At 36.2% G+C, this 19,375-nt stretch overlaps 1 protein-coding gene across 2 annotated transcripts in view; it reads right to left on the reverse strand.

Moving 5' to 3' along the window:
- The window catches only part of PLXDC2 (plexin domain containing 2), a 232,235-nt gene that overhangs the window by 109,914 nt on the left and 102,946 nt on the right, over positions 1 to 19,375 (reverse strand). For both annotated transcript variants that reach the window (XM_010712710.4, XM_085227302.1), the window contains exon 2: positions 7,738 to 7,949. In XM_010712710.4, coding sequence (XP_010711012.2) covers positions 7,738 to 7,949 — 212 coding nt within the window. The remainder of the gene's footprint in view (positions 1 to 7,737; positions 7,950 to 19,375) is intronic.

Below are 19,375 nucleotides of genomic sequence, written 5' to 3' on the forward strand. Positions count from 1 at the left end.
ACTATAAGGTCTCCTTGAAGTTTTCTCTTCTCTAGGCTGAAGAGTTCCAGCTCTCTCAGCCTGCCCTTATAGTGGAGGGGGTGCAAATGTTGTGACATACGTACAGCCTCATTTGTACCACTTGTACAGTATTTATTTTATCCTCATGATACAGCATAAGTTTGGTTTAACAGCATTCTGGATTTTATTTTGTTTTTCTTTTTTTTCCTTTGGATCCAGGTATTGAAGCATCACAAAAGAAGGGAAGGTGGCAAACTTATATAAGGATATACAGTGTTAAAGCTCTGGGCAATTAAATTAATAGCAGGAGCTGTAGTTTTAAGCTGACCAAGGTTTTCTGTAGGTCAGTTCAGGAAGCTGCCTCCACACTTATTTGTGTGCGCTGTTATTCCTGAACAGTTAATGAGACATTTCAGGGATCTGTCAGGGATCACAGCTGAAATCATAAAGCAGTAGTTTGTAAGAATGACTGATAGATATTAAGTTGATACAAACAGGAACACTCATTTACTAAAGCAGCAGCTTTTCTTCCTGTAAAATCAAGGGAAAGATGGCTAAAGTAAGGATAAAGCCTAATTTGAAACGTTCACGTCACCTTAGTGTGACTCTGCTGAAACCATGCTGTTCAGACAGCAGCATGCCCATCCTAGAGCCTGGGTGCTTAAGAACAAGCTGTACTGCCATGGCATCTCTAGATATCATCATGTTTAAACAGATTGCAACAAAAACTACAAGTCAATCACTTTCTAAATTAGCTCCCACATATAACATTATTGAATCTTTAATTACTAAAACATAGAGTTTGGTGAAATCCACAATGAATATGCCAAATTTAATTCACAGCTTATAGAGGAAGATAGAGATGAAAAATTACGAAGCTGTTGCTCAGATTTCTACTACTCTTCAGAAACCAAACACTGTCAGTTTAGGTCTCTTTTCAGCTCATTACACTTTAGAGCAAAACAAACCCCAAACACTGCCTGTACTGACCAGGGCTGAGATGCAACTTCTAAGCACAGGAACCAATGCCATGTCTGTAAGACATGGTTCAACACCTTTAGGAGACCTGCATTCTGTGCATGGGGAAAGAAAACATCCAGCATAATCTTTCTACCAAAAATATTACCAGGCACTTAAACCTAGGCAACTGAATTTCATCTTAAGTTCCCATGACCTCTCTCACATTTTTAAATTTTTATCTATTTTTGTGTTTGCTATATCTCTTGTGAAGGCACTCCAAGTTGAACGTGGTTAGAAAGGAAGTGACTGAAGTGGCCTACCCAATGTATACAGCCCCACCTAATACTCATCTTCCATTAGTTGAACCTATTTTCAGCCAACTTCTGCAAGCAAGGGCTGTGACATACATAACTAAAAGAATTAATTCAGAAAAAAAGTAGGTCTGTTGCTGATACCTGTCATAGCTTTTCAGTCATGAGTTCAGTGATTTTGGAGTAATTGTAATATGTTTTTAGGAACGTGAAGAGGGAAACAGAAATGTGAACTATACCATCAAGAAAATTCAAAGGCAGACTCCATTAAATTCCAAATCCCCTATATCCTTTCTTGCTGTAAAAATTCATTATCATCAGCATGTTAAACGCATCACATGCCAACACAGCTAAGCAGGTGGAAATGAACAAAGGATTACCATGGAGAATTGTGAATTCCCTTACTTAGGAGTAAGGAAAACTCATTTTTAATTTCTTTCCTTCCCCCTCTCCCTCCATGGAAGTTTAAAAAAAAAAAAAAAAAGAGAACAAGTGTTCCCTCAAGTCTTATCCTTTTCATTTTTCAGATATATTTGAGTTAGCAGTAGAATTATAATTCCTTTAGATTTAGAAAAATGAAACTACCAATATGATCATTTCTTCAGCACTTTTTGCAGGGTTGATAATTAATTCAAGTCCATCTAAAGACCATCACTACGCAAGTGTCACAATTATTTTGATTTAAGCAAGCAATTAATAAATTCAATAAAAAAAAGATATATTACATTTTTGTCCAGTTCACCCTTTTGCAACTGACAGGAAACGAGACAATGACATATGGGTCTGCTGGTTAGCTAGGAAGTATGACATCACTGGTAGAAAATTCAGCTGGACAAGTAGGGGAAAAAAAAGTAAATTAATGATGATCCCAGATTCTAATTCTAGTTGCAGGTGACATACTGTTTGTTCTCACTTAGGAAAGAGGACTCAGATGTTTAATGTATTGAATCAGAGAGAGTAGAGGATTGGTTGTTTCACATCACTGGTACAGATTCCAGAAAAATTCACTTTCTAGGTTTTTTTTTTTTTTTTTTTTTTTTTTTTTTGGATGTAGCAATAATTTACAGAATCTTGCATCTAACTCAGAATATAATCTGGAGCGGCTTCATTTGAGAATGTGCAAGTGTCTCCCAAAACCACATGAAGATGTCAAAAATATTTTTTTCCTCTCAATTTGAGGAAAAGGAGGATATTATGTTGAGAACAAAATGACATATTCCTTAAAATTACCATGTTAGTTGGAGTAATTTCTTGAAAATTTTGAATGAGAACATTTTAAAACGGCAACTGAGTCCTCAATAGCAACAAACTCTTCTGAGCAGAGTATAATAAAAGCTGTTTAGAAATACTGATAGACAATCATGCACATCTTATCCTTTGGTCATTTTAATATTTAACCATTTAAAGAGTGTATTCTAGGTCTCAGAATTAAGTATGAAAACTGAATACAGTGGTTTTTATTTTCAGGGTTGTCTGCTACATAGAAAAGCCAAGAGATATCTATGATTGTTTCACTGAACTCTAGCATATTCCAAGATTCCTGCAGTACATCCTAAATTTCTATTTTAATCTTTCAGCTTCTCATTGTGTGAAAAAAAAAAAAAAAAAAAAAAATGGCATTAGATTTAAAGGTGCAGTGCCAAGAAGTCACAAGAGCAGCAGTACTTTCTTAGACCAGACATTCTTTGTGAATTTCCATGGAAACTACAGATAAAAAGAGCACAATAACACTACTTGATAGAGTTGATTCTTGGCTACAAAACACTATTTTCCAGCAGTCACCACCATCAGCTGTGCATTTTCACCAGCAAAGAACATGAGCCTGCATGCATATATTCATAAAAAAGTGCACCAGCGAAGGTGACTCACTGTCACCACTGCTGAAATGCACCACCCACTGCCTCACTGTGCTCACATCCACAGTTTGATCTCCATAAGCATTCAGCAAACATTGATGAATGTCAACAGGTGTAATTGTCACTGCATGGAGGAATTCAGTGACAGACCATAGTCCCATCTACACTTCCACGTCAGACACCCCTCTGCTGCCATCTGTCACATGACAACAAAACGTAATGGGACATTGGTAAGAAGGTTCAACCTCTGCTGCCATACCACTGACATTCACCTCTGACACTGTGGGCCAACATAATAAAATAGGAAGCATTAGTTAGGAAGCCCTGGCTGCACTGGTCTTTATTTCTAATTCCTTCAGCCACAAATGGCAATAAAATATTGTGATGGGGAAAAAAAATAAATACATGTATTACATACACACAAACAAACATGTATAGAAATAAGATAGAGGTGGGCTTGGCCAAACTAGCAGCTCACTGTGCAATCGCAATACTGCTTAGTTTTAAGGCTTCACACAGTTATGCACAAACAAGTTTTTCTACTTTTAATACACTGCATTGGAGTAGTAATTCCAGGAACACCTTATCATTTGTTCAGCTGAGTGGAATTTAATCCTAACCATTATTTTTTTTCCTTGCTCAGACGTGCAGTAAGAATAGAGCAGTGAGCATGCTAACACCACTGCCAGTAGCTGAGAACAATTGCTCTCAAATCCCAAGGGTTGTCAAACTCAATCCCTTCTGCTGTTTTTGCCAGTCAGAACCAGACATCTTCACTGCTGTCAAGGGACTGGGACTGATAAGGGAGAAGCCTCTTTTTGGACAGTAACTCTTGGAGAAAATGCAAAGTTCAGCAGAAGCGTGCTGTCAGTAAGAAATCCACTAGAGTTCTGACAGACAAGATGCTTTCCAGGTCTAAATTACAAGGATTGCTAAAAATTTATGTTCCAAACAAGAAACTAAAGAAACTAAAGAAAGAAACTATAGGAGAGAAAAAGAAGAGAGCCTTCAGTTAGCATCAACTCTATCTTAGTTAAAAGCAGTACACAAAAGAGGAGATATCAGTCATATCCATAGGAATAACTTTCCTACCAAAAAACTACGCTCATTTTGCAATGAAACAGCAATAATTTCTATCATCATAAGTATTAGGGTTGGGTATAGGACCAAGCAATTTTTCTAGAAATTATTTATGAAGTCTGTGCCTGGAGCTGCTTTGCTGAATATCTGGAAAAAAAGATACAAAAATTATAAATGCTGGAGAATATTCTCTGTACAGAGTTCTTACGTAATGGCTGGTCACCACTTAGAAAATGATATGCATTTTAGACTTTGAAAAATATGCTATATTTTTTGTGATGCATAATTATATATTAAAGCACTATTAAGCCTCTCTTTTCAGTGCCCTGTGGGCATTCCTACATTAGAGAGCACTGTGACAAAACAAGAAAGCATTTGCGCAGGTTTTAGGAATCTGACATCCACACTAGACGCATTTCAGAGATCAGCTCCTTTTCTAGTAAAAGGAGGAACAAGAACCTCTGCTACCTGCTTTCATTACCTTTGGATGACTACAGTGCTTTGGAGATTAATACAAAGGTCAAAACGTGACCATGAATCTAACTAGAAGCATTAACATTGTTAAAATAAAGAGTCAATTACTTAATAACCATACTTTTATGAGAACAGGTGAAGAAAGCATATTTGTCCTAGTTTTCTCCTTGTTTGAAAGAAGATATGTCAAACTAGACATATTTATTGAGACCTATTTTCATGCTCATTACTTTTTCAAGGACATACAGTTATTGCAACAACAAATCCTACCCTACCCATTGCATTTCCTGGGCTTGTTTATCATAAATAAAAGGCACTTCTGAATTTTCTGAGCACAGTAAAGAAGAAGTAATTTACTCAGCAAACAAGCAAAAACAAAAACAAACCTAACCAACCCTGACTCCCAAGATTGGAAAGCAGAGTCCCAAAATAGATTGGAAGGGGGAAACAAAAAAAAACAAAACAGCAGTAGCTACTTTGTATTTCTCCTATTTAAGCCTTATCCACAGAAGCTCCCATTTTTGAAGAGAAACACTCTGAAGTTTTCATTTGCCACAGGGCCAAGAAGCTGATCTGGTTGCATTGTGTCACCAGAGTACTGCATTTTCAGGGTTCACTCTTATGTAAATTTGAACTTCTGACAATGTATTCCCCATACAATTAAATGCCATCTACTTCAGAGATTTCTCTAGGGCTGTAACATTTGTGTCCATCTGTGCAAGATGGCATCTCACCCTTTTCCACATTTACTAAGGTTTCACTCATTTGTTCTTGTTATATTATGTAGTAAAAATGCAAACATTAAAATACGTACTGACTTTGGCCCCAGAAAGCAGATGGGACCAACCTCTGGTTCAAGAGAACATCTTATTCAAGAAAACATCCGATGCATTAGTTTGCATGAGTTCCTGAATACCATACTGTCAAACAAATGAAGGAGGCCAAACAAAGCTGAGAAGGGTGACAGTGAACGTTTCTGGCATCCCTAGTGGTTACATCATTCGGGCTTTCAGACCAGAGAAACAGCATAAGACAATTTGATCGCTATTATTCTTCGGGATGGGGGCAGGACCACCTTGCAAAGACATGATAAACTGATTAACAATGCACTTCCTTGAGGCTGCTCTTGAAGGTCTGAAGTTGATATTCTGTTGATCTTAAAATAATTTATGGATTAGGGAGACTTGGAATGGTGCCATTCTAAAGGAAAAACAAAAGTAAAATAAATCTCAATGCCTTAAAACATCAAGAAAATCTAATGACATGAGTTATCATGCACACAGATGGATTTTATCATTTGCCACATGATGGCTGTATGGATTTGATCACACAGGAAACATTCTGAGTTATTTTTAAGTAGAGTGCAGAAATTAATTGCCCTTAAAAAAAAAAAAAGCAAAAAAAGCAAAATCTGGGTAGAAAGTAAACTCAACAGTAGAAGGAAGAATATAACAAAAACAAATACAAATTAAAAGATACGTTTATTACTGATCAGGCTTCCAGTGGAAGATTCTTCCATACATGTAGGGAAAGAGGGAAAGTGCACACAATAATTCAGAGATAAACAGTACGTGTGATAAAGAGCCTTTGTGTTGTAGTGGGGATTTTACAAAAGGATCCGATAATGTGCAAGAACATAATTCAGTTATTTTACTGTGCTAGAAAGACTAGAAGAAGAAAGGGACATTGGGGAGCACAGAATCTGAATTTAATAAACTCAGTAGGGATAGTGTACTTTTGAGGTTAAGACTCTGCAGTGCCATTAATCAGGCAGGAAAGATAGCTACAGAAAACATCATTCAATATACATCCATTTTCAAGCATTCATTTTTCCCCCAAATGTTGCCAAATGCAAGTATCAGGGAGGCAGCTCTGACTCATTTCATTCTGTAAGAGCATGCAACTCAAAGACTGGAGACATGAGTGACAATGCATACAGGTCTACCTCTGAGCCATGGAAAGATCAGCCACACAAACATTCCTGTATCCAAGACACCATACTTTATGTGCTAAAATAATTAGAAACAGGATTGAACTCTTTTGTGCTGGAGTGAGCTGCTACAAGTATGGCTAGATTGTAGGGAATGAAGAGGCAAAATAAACATGTCATTTTAAATCAAATTAAAAAAAAAAGAAAGAACACAGAACACACCTTTGAAAAATGAGTTATTTTGACTCATCATTATCTCTACAGAGAACTTTTATATTGCATTTCTTATTGTGTAAGTTTATAATCTTAAACCTAAAAACTGTTGTGTTTGAGAATGAGCTCCTCAAGAGTGGAAAAAAAAAAAAAAAAAAAAAAACAGCACCGAAGCTTTGCAAGCAAAGATTGAAAATTTTAAGTATTGTCTATTATAAGCTGTATTTTATTGATAAACAGAATGGAAATTCTATTAATTAGAAAACAACCAAATCTATTACTTTAAAAAAAAAATCAGTACTAATATACTAATACAATAATTATTTACAGCTGTTATCTGTGTGTAAGATTTTTATACAGATATTAAGGTAACACTGCAGATAGTAGAATTTACACAAATCATTGTAACTAGATATGTTTAGTACCGATTAAAAACAACATTGGGTCTGAAGTTATTCACGGACAACTTCCACTGAACCTACAATTCTCTACACTGAGAACACCTTTAAAAGACACAACTGACTTTCAAGAAGATTTACATGATATCTATGCAAGATGAAGGTACTTTTAACATTTCTAGTTTGTTTTTTTTTTTTTTTAATTTTATATATATACTGTTTCCTTTTCCAGTTAAGTAGAAAGCACTACTAGAACAGAGAACTTTCCATAACTAGTTTCCAAAGAGACAGACATCTTCAAGAGACTCTTCACAGAAACCAGAAGGGATGTACTCCTGACCCAAAGCAGAAGAAAAAACAGATTTCCACATGCTTGCAGGGACAGACACACAATCACAAGGCTATATTCAACTGCTAATGCACGAATGTATTGAAGAACTCACCTTTTTTGACTTACTCCTCTCCCCCTCCATTCAAAAATAACAAATTAAATAAAAAGTGAAATGAATTTGTACCTCGATCTGGGTAGCATTCTCATGTCCCTCTTCTAGCAGCAGATCTGTGAAACCACCTGGCTCAGAGGAATCCTGCCCCATACTGGCTCTGTTAGTGCTGACTGATTTAAGAGACTCTGAGTGCCTTCTCCACCTGTGGCTATTTACATATGCATCCACTTGCACATTTTCCTCCACTCCAGGAAAGCTCTGAACAACTTGATAAAGCACACCTGTTTGAGAAACAAAACAAAACAAGATTATAAATCAGATGGGACTATCCTTTACCAATCATAATCTAAAACATAGTAATATTAAACTTTTTAAAAATGAACTACTCTGTATAATAGCCAATTATATCTCTAGTGAACCAACAAAACCATAACAGTCTGAGAGAATAAATAGCATATTATACTTCAGAAAAATATAATAATTTGGACTAAGTTTTGTAGGAACCTCTAACCATCCCATATGTTTTATATTCCTGCTTATTTTAAATCTGGGAAAAGTTTTCCATGTTACATTTTTGACTTTAACATTTGTCTACCCATAGGTGTCACTTTCCAAAATGAAACGAATGTAAGAAAAAATAATATCTAATCAAAAGATGCCCAAAAATAAAGGAGGCCTCTGCTGCTAATTTTATGTGGAAACAGCTTGGAAGTCATGGTAATAGGCAGCCAAATAAACATTCTGAGAGACATGAAATTCCCATAAATGTCTGTTCCTGTTTAGAAATAAAGCTGCCCAACTGATAAATATGAATGGTATGTGAAGTCTGCAGGCACCTGCTACATCCCCTGTAAAGCACCATGGAGATGGGTGGTGTGCTTTATATATTCCTTATGCACTTCATTCACATTGTTCACAACTTTTTCATGCTAGTATAACTATCAAAAAAAAAAAACCATAAATACTTAAGTAGTTTCCAATTCTCCCAACCTAAAAGCCAACCAAACTAGTTTTTGTTAATTGACTTCAGGGAGTTAATTGTTGTTAATTGACTGTCAACAGGGAGTACAGTAAGGCTCAAATAATTTATCACACTTAGCACTAAAAATCAGACGTGCTTTTCATATTGCCTTGTATGCTTTGGGCCACAAAGGAGAAGCAGAGGACTGCTCTATTTTGCATTTTCCAGGAATAAGTGGAACTTGTTCTAAGAGCAGTACTTGGAGGTTCCAAATGAAATGTTAGTGGCAAACTAGAAGTCAAAAAGAGTAAAATAAAATGAGTTTGAGGAAATGAGGAAAATAGTTCATTTGCAGTAGCAATCTGCTCCTTCTGTTTGGCAGAAGCTTCGGAGCAAAAGACACTACTTCCAAGTTCCATACTAAGTATCAAATATGCTGTCTGGACACAAAAGAGACAGAAAAATAGAAAACTACCTACCAAAGATGTAATAAATACCATTTTCCTACATCATAGATCGTTTAGGAGTCAGTGCTACAGGAGAATCTTAGAGTAATAGAATGATTTGGATTGGAAGGGACCCTTAAGGGTCACCTAGTCCAACTCCCTTGCCTGTAGTGACACCTACATGCTGCCAATGCTCATGAACGTCAACCACATGAGAGCAGGACGTTCTGTTTTTAGCATTACCACTCCAAAAAATGAAACTTTAAATGCACAAAGACATTGCTTTTAAATCAGTTTCTGGGGTCAAAGGAAATGGTAGATATCAACATTATAAAGAAAAATGGATGTAGTCAAACAGTGGAGACAAGACCAGCCCTGCCCTAACTGTACAACCCCTCTTCTGTTTCTCAAAGCTCTGGGAGGGTTCCATAAGTATATAAGGAAAATCTCACCAGGAACTCCCCTGTTTGAAGTTAAGCGTGTTTATATGGATTGCTGGATACAGATCTTGATTGGTGACAAGTGGTTGGAACAATCCCCGTACCCTGCCCCCTAGACTATCAGTTGTTGTCCTTAACAGACCAGAAAGAGTTTACAGTACAGAAAAAATCCCCGTGAGAATTTAAGCTCCAGTGATTTTTTTTTTTTTCCTAATTGGCCAAAAATCTAATAAACTCATTTCCTGAGTTATGTAATCACTCTTAACCGCATGTTATTGCGGTACAGTGTCACTTAGAGAAATCAGAATTTAACAGAGACACAAAATAAGCAACCTCTAGCCATAACTTTCCTCAGACTCTGAGTAATCAAGCTTGCTTTTCTTTAATTGGTGGCCCTGTGAAACAAGTTTCCTTGAATTTCTTAAAAAGGCTTAGAAGACTTGTCTTCAACAAATTGCTACTTTGCTGTCTGCTTCATCAAGCAATCAGCTGCTAGATGCAGAGGGACAGTTCTGCAGATGAACTTGATCACTCCTCTGCTGTCTTCATCAGCATCAATTCAAAGCTGCCCTCCCTGCTCCAACTTGAAGAAGTTGCCACAGTGTTACGGGGATAGGGATGCCCACAAGCTAGCAAACTGAAAAGAATCTGACTGAGTTGCAGATACATGCTTTCTGTCTGAGATGCACAACACCAAAGGCTTGATCCATGGAAGTAACATTTACCTCCCACCACAGCTGTTTTAAGACATCTCAACACCCACTGCAATGACCAAGATGCATTAGATACCTACAAATGGCTTCCTGGGCTATAGTGCAATATCTGCAGAACCCCATTTTCTTCCTCTGAATCACTCTTCCTGATAGCTTCTTGCGCTAAATCCACATTTAGAAAGAAAGAGGCAAAGACACATCTACCCTAATTTCACATTCCCACTGCAGCCCATTCTTTTTATGGTCAACTACTAATATGTTGAGGTAATCATCTAAATTAGAAAACAGAAAATACTAAAGTTGGGGGAGATCTTTAAATCTCTTTCACCTCAGGCTGAGCCTTGCCTGTAAAGGAAGGGATTATAATTTGTTTTACCAAATCCTGAATAAAAATGAATATGACTTCTAAGATGTAGGATTTTGTAAAATAACAAACTACTTTCTAAAATAGTAAAAATACAGTGCTGGAGTGAATAATAAAATTAGCACATCAGGGTACTGTCCCTGGCTTACAAAGTCTACATTCTTATCTCCTAACAGTTCACAATTTTTTTTATACAGTATAATTGCATCACGGCACCTGCAAAATTTGTTATGGGTTATTCCACATAGGAGAAAATTTTGATATCATCAGTGCATAGCTTTTTTTCTGTTTCAACTATTTTAATTACGTGATTTTTTTTCTCTTGAAATATAAAAAATGTTCTAAATCATACTACTACATTGATAAATATTACTTCACAGCTACCAACCATATCAACATCAGGATGCTTTGTATTGATCTAACTGTATCTGAAATACACTATATACTTCTAAATCTAATAACAAAAAATATTAAAAGCATAATCTGATAAACATCTTCAGTTTACAGCCAGTAACTTCGCTATCTGTGAAAGCTTATGCCAGTTTTACCCTTAGATGTGATTAATGGACCTGGATTGTCAAAGTGGAGATGCTCAAGCTATAAATGGAGGTAAAATCTTGATGTGTTTTCAAAGAGTGAAGACAGAAACTCACTATAGACCACATTCTTCACAAAACCTTTTCCTCAAACTACTGGGGATAGAAAGAAAGAGACGATGGGCCTGGCCAGACTCTTTCTGATCCAGCATGGATCCTGAGGTATATCTTGACATACTTCTAATACTGAGAAAGTGATAAATAAGATATATATATTTCAAAGTGAGTCAAACAGAGTGTTTTCTATTCCTTTTAAGTAATTTTAATTGAAATAAATAATATATACACATTCTCAGATAATTGATAGATCAAATAAATTTTCAGATTCCAAATGCAGGCAGCTCATGAAGGAAAAGCATTCAGAAACCTAAAATTGTAATACTTTACAAATTAGAACTATTTCATATTTCAGGTTGAAACCTCTGTGTAGCTAATAAATCACATAAAAGGCACTTTAGAGGAAATGTACCAAAGTATTATACTCTTATCTTTGAGATCTCAGAGCTCGCACTAATTAATACTGAAGGAGAACATATCATTCAAATCATTTGGTAAGCACTGTAAGGCTGTAGTATCTGATTAATAATGAAATTATAATATTAGCAAACCTAGATGAGCAGGAGCTTGCTCAGCCTGTAAGAGCAGATACTCAAAACTGAAATAAACCTTCAAGCCTATTAAAATTGGAACCATAGTTTTCAACATGGCTTACTATGCTTTTGCAACAATAAGAGCAGTTAGTTATGTTTTCTAGTTCTATGCAAATACCTGTGTCATGGTATACAGAGTGACACTGTACCACAGCAATTTAGAAGCAGTGAAAATAGACTTTATTACGGGTGTAATTAAGTTGGTCTCTTGACCTAATCCTTCAACAATTTTCCCAGAAGTTTTCATAAAATTAGCAATGCAAGTAATTATGTCTGCAGATCATTCCTACTTAACTTAAGTTAGGGTTAGTTCTGGACCTAGAGCAGAATTAATTAGAAAGTAAACTTGGGAAAGGGAGTGGGGGTAGAATTACAGACAGACTCACTTCTGCTCATATCTAAATTTCAAATTTCCCTCTGTACACATTTACAGACAGAGAAAGACATTTAAAAGATTTTGACATATACTGCCTGAACCACTATGTACCCAGCATGTCTTTATTTATTTATTTATTTATTTTTACTAACTTTACTTGCAGGTTAACTTAGCAGTCTAACCTGACAGAGAACACATGACAGAAACCTTTATCTTCTTGTACATCAGAATCTGCCTTTTGAAGTAGTGCAGTTAGTCTGAGGTTATTGGCAGGAAGATGTGCCTACAATAGAAAAATACCCAGAACTGCTTGATAGTTATATTATTAACATAAATCAATGCTGAAAGTCAACAAATTAGTAGTGGAGGAGTTTGTCTACTACAGTATTGTGATTTCTGAATGCAGTTCTTACAGATCAGCTGAGTGGACTTATAAAAAGATCTTCTAATAGGTAAGTAAGCACCCAGCCATGGTAGAGACAGAGGGTCTCTGCTTTGTCGAATCTGCCCTCCCACAGAAAGGGAAGAATTGTAAGCAAATAAAACCAAAATGAAATAGTGGAACTTGACAAGAGAGACAGCTCTGACTTAGTCTGAAGTCTTGTCTGCACCAAGTTTCATTTAGAATGAAGTTCTAGCTCACTACAAGAAAAAGAACCATTCAAAATTTTATGGACAGAAATGTCACCAAAGAGGAAAGAAACTCTACTTTGAAACAAAAAAGTCAAGTAGGTAAATAATTTACCCCTAATCCCCTAATTGCCCTTATTATTTTTTTTTTTTTCCTCCTCTTCCATGAGGTTAAACAGATTTCTGGGATGTTTCAGTACATCAGAATTTCAGGATTGCATTTCTGAAAAACATGTGTTAATTACATTTCATGATTGCACATATTTAGGCCGGCTCTGCAATTTGACTAATTTCATAAATGCACAAGAATTTTTTTCTTTGAAAGCCCAGAAATACATATTGAAACCTTTACTCAACAGATTGTGTAGAAGATATAGTATCATCTTTCTAAATCTGCCACAACTCAAATGCTAGTTAAATCAAATATCAAATACACAAATGTATTTATCAAGGAACAGAAAATGCCATCATACTTCTTTAGCTTAAGTAATTTTTTATACCACGTCTCATGAATCTTGATTTCAATTGCAACCATTAGAAAAGATGAAAAACCATCAAATTTCAATGGAAGTTAGGCTTCATGGAACCCATGAAAAAATTCAATAGTATGCTATAAGTGCCTATCAGTTACTGTTGCTGGAAAAGGATCAGGGAACCTAATCTCATTGTACAATGCACAACAGAAATAGCTTCTCAAACTGAAAAATAGGAAAGTAAAAAGTTTTCTCTTTGCTTTAACAAGGAGCATCTTAACTGTTTCTTGTCTCATTTCTGCCATACTTCAGTATAGCTTCCCCTCATGTAGTTTTGGTCATTGCAATACTGTTTTTTTTTTTGTTTTTTTTTTTTTACTGCTAGCCTTCAGCCTTTTTTCATCTGGAGATTCCTAAAAATGTCTTAGTACAGCTGTAGATTTAAGTTTACTCAAAGGAGTACTTCTAGTTATCACTTTCCTGCCCTCTTTCCCAGCACACAGTTTTGCATTACAGAAAGGACTGTCCTAATCCCACCTGAACAGAAGATAACAGGTCCCTCTGGATCCACTGAACAGTGTTGGGATTCTTCACTCTAGCATTTTACTTTCAGCTATTGACAATCATCATAATTAAAATCACTTAATGTTTGCTTACTATATAGGAAAGATTCATATCCATGTTCCCATTAGCACTCCAAACAATTATTGGTAATGTAGACACCCAAATGAACCTAGATGGATATTTATCACATATTAAATTCACACATAAGGCAAAAGGAAGTATATTTGTATGTTTTTGCTTTCCTGGCACGCAACTCAAAATAATCAAACTGTATTTTCTCGTTGGTTATCAAACTCAAGCACAGAAAAACAGGGTTTGTGTCCAAATCTCACTATGTCACAAACTCTCATGAAGTCACAAAATTATCTGTGTAAAAAGCAAAAAAACCTTAAGAATTCAACAAGAACAAAAAAATGTCCTGGTAGGAGAAATCTAAGGGAAATCGAGATGACTCTACAATATTCTATTTATATGTAAATTCTTGTTTTTCCAATCTAGACTCAAGGGTTTTCCTGAGAATACTAATACCAATTCTACTTTATTTAAATATAACAACTACAAATGTATACAGTTTTTTTTTTCCTGTAGTCAATAAATCAATTGCAAACAATTTCCAACATCAGACTCAAGCATTTAGTGTGATCTTCAATACATTCATCTCACTGTTACCATTTGGAGGCATCTTTATTTTGGAGAAAAGCCGAAGGATGCCAGCACCATGGTGAATCAGGTTCTCTTCAAGATTCAGGCTTAACTAGGATAAGTAAGCATGCCTTCTAGCCAAACGAATTGCATTAATGTGCATATGCTTGTAGCTAATAAAATGGAGCAAAGAAGTTAGACAGACAATTTTGCAATCAGATCATTAAGTCTAACTTCTGTCTTTGGGCAGTAGAGAAAAGCATACAGAAATGACAGACTCATTCATAATTTGAACTGCAACATATGTCTGGAACTCTTTTTGCATGAGTTGCCCTGGCAGAAGGCAGCAAATATCTTGGACCACGTCAGACAATTTTTGTTTGGCTAATTTATGCTGTTCCTAGCAGACAAAGCAAGTGCAACTTTGGTAGAAGAGTTATCTTCATTTTTAGTTTCAGGGGTAGTCAGAATTTAAAAGAGATGTAAGCCTGGTCCTTGAAAAACAGATTAGCAGAAGCAGTGCTCGTCTTTTTGTAGCGTGCAAAGAGCAGCAATCCTAGGGACAGCACTCTGGCCAAGATGATGTCTGTGAGCTCACAGCTGGCCTGTTGTGCACTCATACTGCAGCAGCATCAGGAGCATAGTGTGGCTCTGTCAGGTGTGCCTGATCTGGAGTCAGGCACAGGGATAGATATCAGTCTTCACAGCAAAGGTAACTTCTCTGAGTTTAGCAGCGCAAGCAAAGACGACACATAGAAAAACAAAGCTCAAATATCAATGTGATGGAGTTATCCAAACATACACCTATGCACAACGTGATTGCGCAGACACAGATTAAAATCTGAGCAACCTGGCAGAGTGCAAAAGATAAGAAAGGTGGCATAATTCTTCACCCAGTACAACACTGGCAGACATGTACAAATCAGGGTTTCCCTATCTTCCCATGTCAGGAGTGCCTATAATTACTTTGTTAACAACTTTTTTCTCTTTTTTCTGCAAACAGGGACAAACTCTTAAGCTTCTTAGTAGTTCCTAATTTGTTCCTTACTGAGCCTGTGGCATCGACCAGAACACAGCCATGTAAAATGTGTTGCTGCTCAGAATGCAAGTAAACCTGAACATCTTCAAAATGAGGCAGATCATGCAATGCAGCCCTGGAGTGATTGGAACGTGAAACATTCCTCCTGCTGTGTCCTCAGTTCTCTTGCCCTCCTTCTCAGTGGTAGAAAGGAAGTGGTTTGCGGTATTGGTTGTTTCACAGAGTACAGGATTTGGAAAGCAAGAAAATGAACAGATAATCGCAATTGCCCAGAAATGTGTAGTGGGGAATGCAATAGTATCCGACTTTATAAAAGCTGTAGAAAAGCATTGCATGACTTTTCTTCCACTGTGGCAGAAAAGGACAGTTTTCAAAGATGGAAAGGTTAAAATTTATAGCTGTTTGTGGAGGCATTGCTCCAGCTCAATGCTAAAACTCTCAAAGTGGTTTCAGACAAAATTTAAAATATAACCTTTTTCTTCACTATGGATTAAATAAAGAAATTTTACATCTTCTTTCATTTTCTACACTTGAAGTTTTTCTGGATCAACAAAGATTTAGGATTTACAGAGATTATGCCAACTGCAGGTAAATAGATCATTTGGGGAATTAACACATTTGTTAAAAAGTAAAAGCTTAGTGCCAGCCCTTACTACACTGTGGTATAAAGACAGAGTTTTCATAAATGTCCTGCAGAAAGTAGAAGTAGTAAACGGACACTTTAAAAAACAGGGTTGCTTTAAAGGTCAGGAAAATTAAGATAGTCTCACTGGGCTTATGCAGCGGGGTTACTTGCTTAGGTCAGTAGTGATTGAGAAATACATTAAATGTTATTACTTTAAAATTCTCAAGATGCTTTTGACCTAATTTTCTTTACAGATACACTGAATTATGCTTATAGTGTTTTATTCTTTAGGCCAATTCTGTAGAGATGACACAAGAAATGACAGATGGTTTTTTAAAAGAGCTTGAAAATTGTTACCTCTTCTTCTTCTCTCCCCCAAACTCACAAATACTGCTCAAAAATAAATTTCCCAATATATTTATCTAGTTCTCTCATTTTTGCATCTCTTGTTCCAAAACAATAGTAAAAGAATATATATTTAAATAAAATATCTTGCCTTACCCATTCATCCATATGCGTTACTTATTTTTGAAGACTTCCAAAACAGCAATTTTATACAGTAAGTGCTCTAAAGTGGAAATCTTCAGTAACAGAGTACCAAAAATTTGGCTCTGTGTAAGACTTGCGATCAGAGAAGTCAGAACCTTTCAGCTTTCCAAGAAGAAGGAGATGAGAAATCTAAGTTTATTAAACATACAAGGTGTAGAGGCTGAGTCTATAAAAGAAGCAAAGCGTGCTGAAGATGCTTGGATTACTTAAGTTCTTATAGTATTGGTGCATAGTAGGTCAATAGATACATCAATTTTGCTACCTGTAGGATGTGGATAAAGATACTGTCTTCCTCTTCAAAGCATATCCAGTGTTACTGATGGCAAGTGCTAGACAACAGCTATGCTTTATTTTGTTTTCCAAATGCAATTGTTTATTTCTTCCAGACCCTGTTACTATGCAGGGGCAAACTATTTTATGTCATCAAAAACAGATTAATTTTGTAACTGAAATTAATATGTATCTAAATGCCTTCAGTTCCTTTTCAGGAAAAAAAAATAAATCTCAGCTTCATAAGGAGATCTGTGGAGAAAAACATGTTTCTGCACACTAATGAGAGGAAATTAGAGCTAAGACAGTTCTTAAGTTCTGGCAAAAAATCTGCTTTGCTAGATTTGATGTGGGAACAAAAATAAATCATAGAGCAAGGAGGAATTGTTGTAGATGTATGTTTAGAGTCAAAGAACAGCTGCATCAAGCCAACAAAGAAGCAGAGACATAAAAGTAAGAATTAAGCCATAGAGATATGAATGATAGAAAGGCATTTTGTTTGGCAAAAAAACCCAATCTTTTTGAAAACTGGCAGAAATAATGGAGAAACAGAAGAGAAAATATTGCACCAATCTTGAAATTTGTCAAAACAATGGAATTATCTAGTAAATGTTTAATTGGACTGTTCAGTATATGGTGTGTTGAATATTGCCTTTATCTTCTCCCAGAAGACAGACAAACTAGCACAGTGGATTGTGCTGATGATGAGAGTAAAGTGCAGAAACAGCATGTTTTCCACTGCACCACACATAATGTTGCAGTTTTTAATCAACCAGCAGCACTGGAAGGACTCAACTCCTCTAAAGGGGTTTTAGAATTTACAAATAAGGAAGCATATTTGCTAACATGCCTTACATTTGACACTGCTTACATGCATTTCCCTCATGTTCAGATAAAACGAAGGCTGCATGGATGGCATCTAATTATAATATAAAGAATTTACATGGAGATTAGTTACTTGGACAGACATGTCCTAAAAAAGACTGAATAAATGTAGATTTTTTTCTTTATTGTATGCCTTCCAATTCTACCACAACATCCCCCCCAGAAAAAAACATTAAGAGATTTGCAGTTCGTCTGGTGGAGTGGTTTTGCTAACATACTGTGTAGGTACGATTCACCTATGTCTTTTCTTAACCAGGAGGCAGAGATTGACACTCCCACGCTACAAAGCACATGGTGTTTTGAAAACTGCAAAAACTGCACAGGGATGAACTAGTTCAAATGACATCATGCTTCATTTACGAAAGGACAGATTTACAACTCTCTTAGCTGTGCTTGTGCTTACTAAGTGGAAGATAGAGCTATGTAACAAGCGAAGATCAACATTTTGTGATTATCACATGAAGAGTATGTTATTTTACTACTTCACAGTGTAGGAGACAACATATTGAGGCAACAAATAACAACAAGAAAGCTCAGTACGTTTCTTAAAAAATACAGGTATGCTTAAATGTTTTGGAGAAGCTTATTTTCTAACTAGAGGGGCTCAGATTTGGCAGACCCATCACATTACATGCATTCAAAACCCTGCCCATGCATTGATAGCTGGAAGGCTGGATCTATGAGGAAGGGACCTGCCCTGCGGAAAGGTTTGTTTTCTTCTTAGGCAATCATCAGGGCACGCAACATTAACTTTTCTACTCAGCACTTGCTTGAACTCTTTATTATCCCTGGTCAGAAGACAAATTCAAAGAAAGAGGGAACAGTGTCTGAATGTGATGGGTTTTAAAAGTTATGGGACACAATGATACTTAAGTGTGTACCTCCTCATGGATTATTAATCAAAGACAGAACTACTCCACATTAGGAATGATTTGGGGAAATAAGTGAGTTGAGATGTGGCTCATTTTGTTAGAAAAGGACTGATAAGATATCCATAAAGATTTAAAGAGTCACCCTCTTGTTTCTTCTCACTGGAGATTTTATTCCTCAGAAAAACATACTAAACGCTACCTCAACATGCTATTCTTTCACCTTTCCAGATGAAGCATGGAGCCAGCAGTCAGTTCTGGTTCCCCATATACTATCTTTGAAATCCAATGACACAGCACCAACTAACTGCATGAAAAGACATGTTGTACAGCAGTCTTATATTTGTATGTTAATGCAGTTTATTGCTAAAGTTTTAGCCCACAGACTGGCTGACAGCCCATCAAGAGCCACAGACACCACAGTAAGGTTTGGAAACCAACCCTCTACATTTTGCAATGAAAAACCGATTCTACAACTACTAGACTTCATTCAGTGTCATAAGAGTACAAAGATTTACCTGATTCCTGGACACAGTATGACACTAAAAGTCACATTTAAATTACATGACATTTTCATAGTCATTTTGGTTTTGTTCCTAGTAAGCTCAATGAAGA

The sequence above is a fragment of the Meleagris gallopavo genome, chromosome 6 (assembly GCF_905368555.1).
Source record: "Meleagris gallopavo chromosome 6, MGAL_WU_HG_1.1, whole genome shotgun sequence".
Classification (NCBI taxonomy): domain Eukaryota; kingdom Metazoa; phylum Chordata; class Aves; order Galliformes; family Phasianidae; genus Meleagris; species Meleagris gallopavo.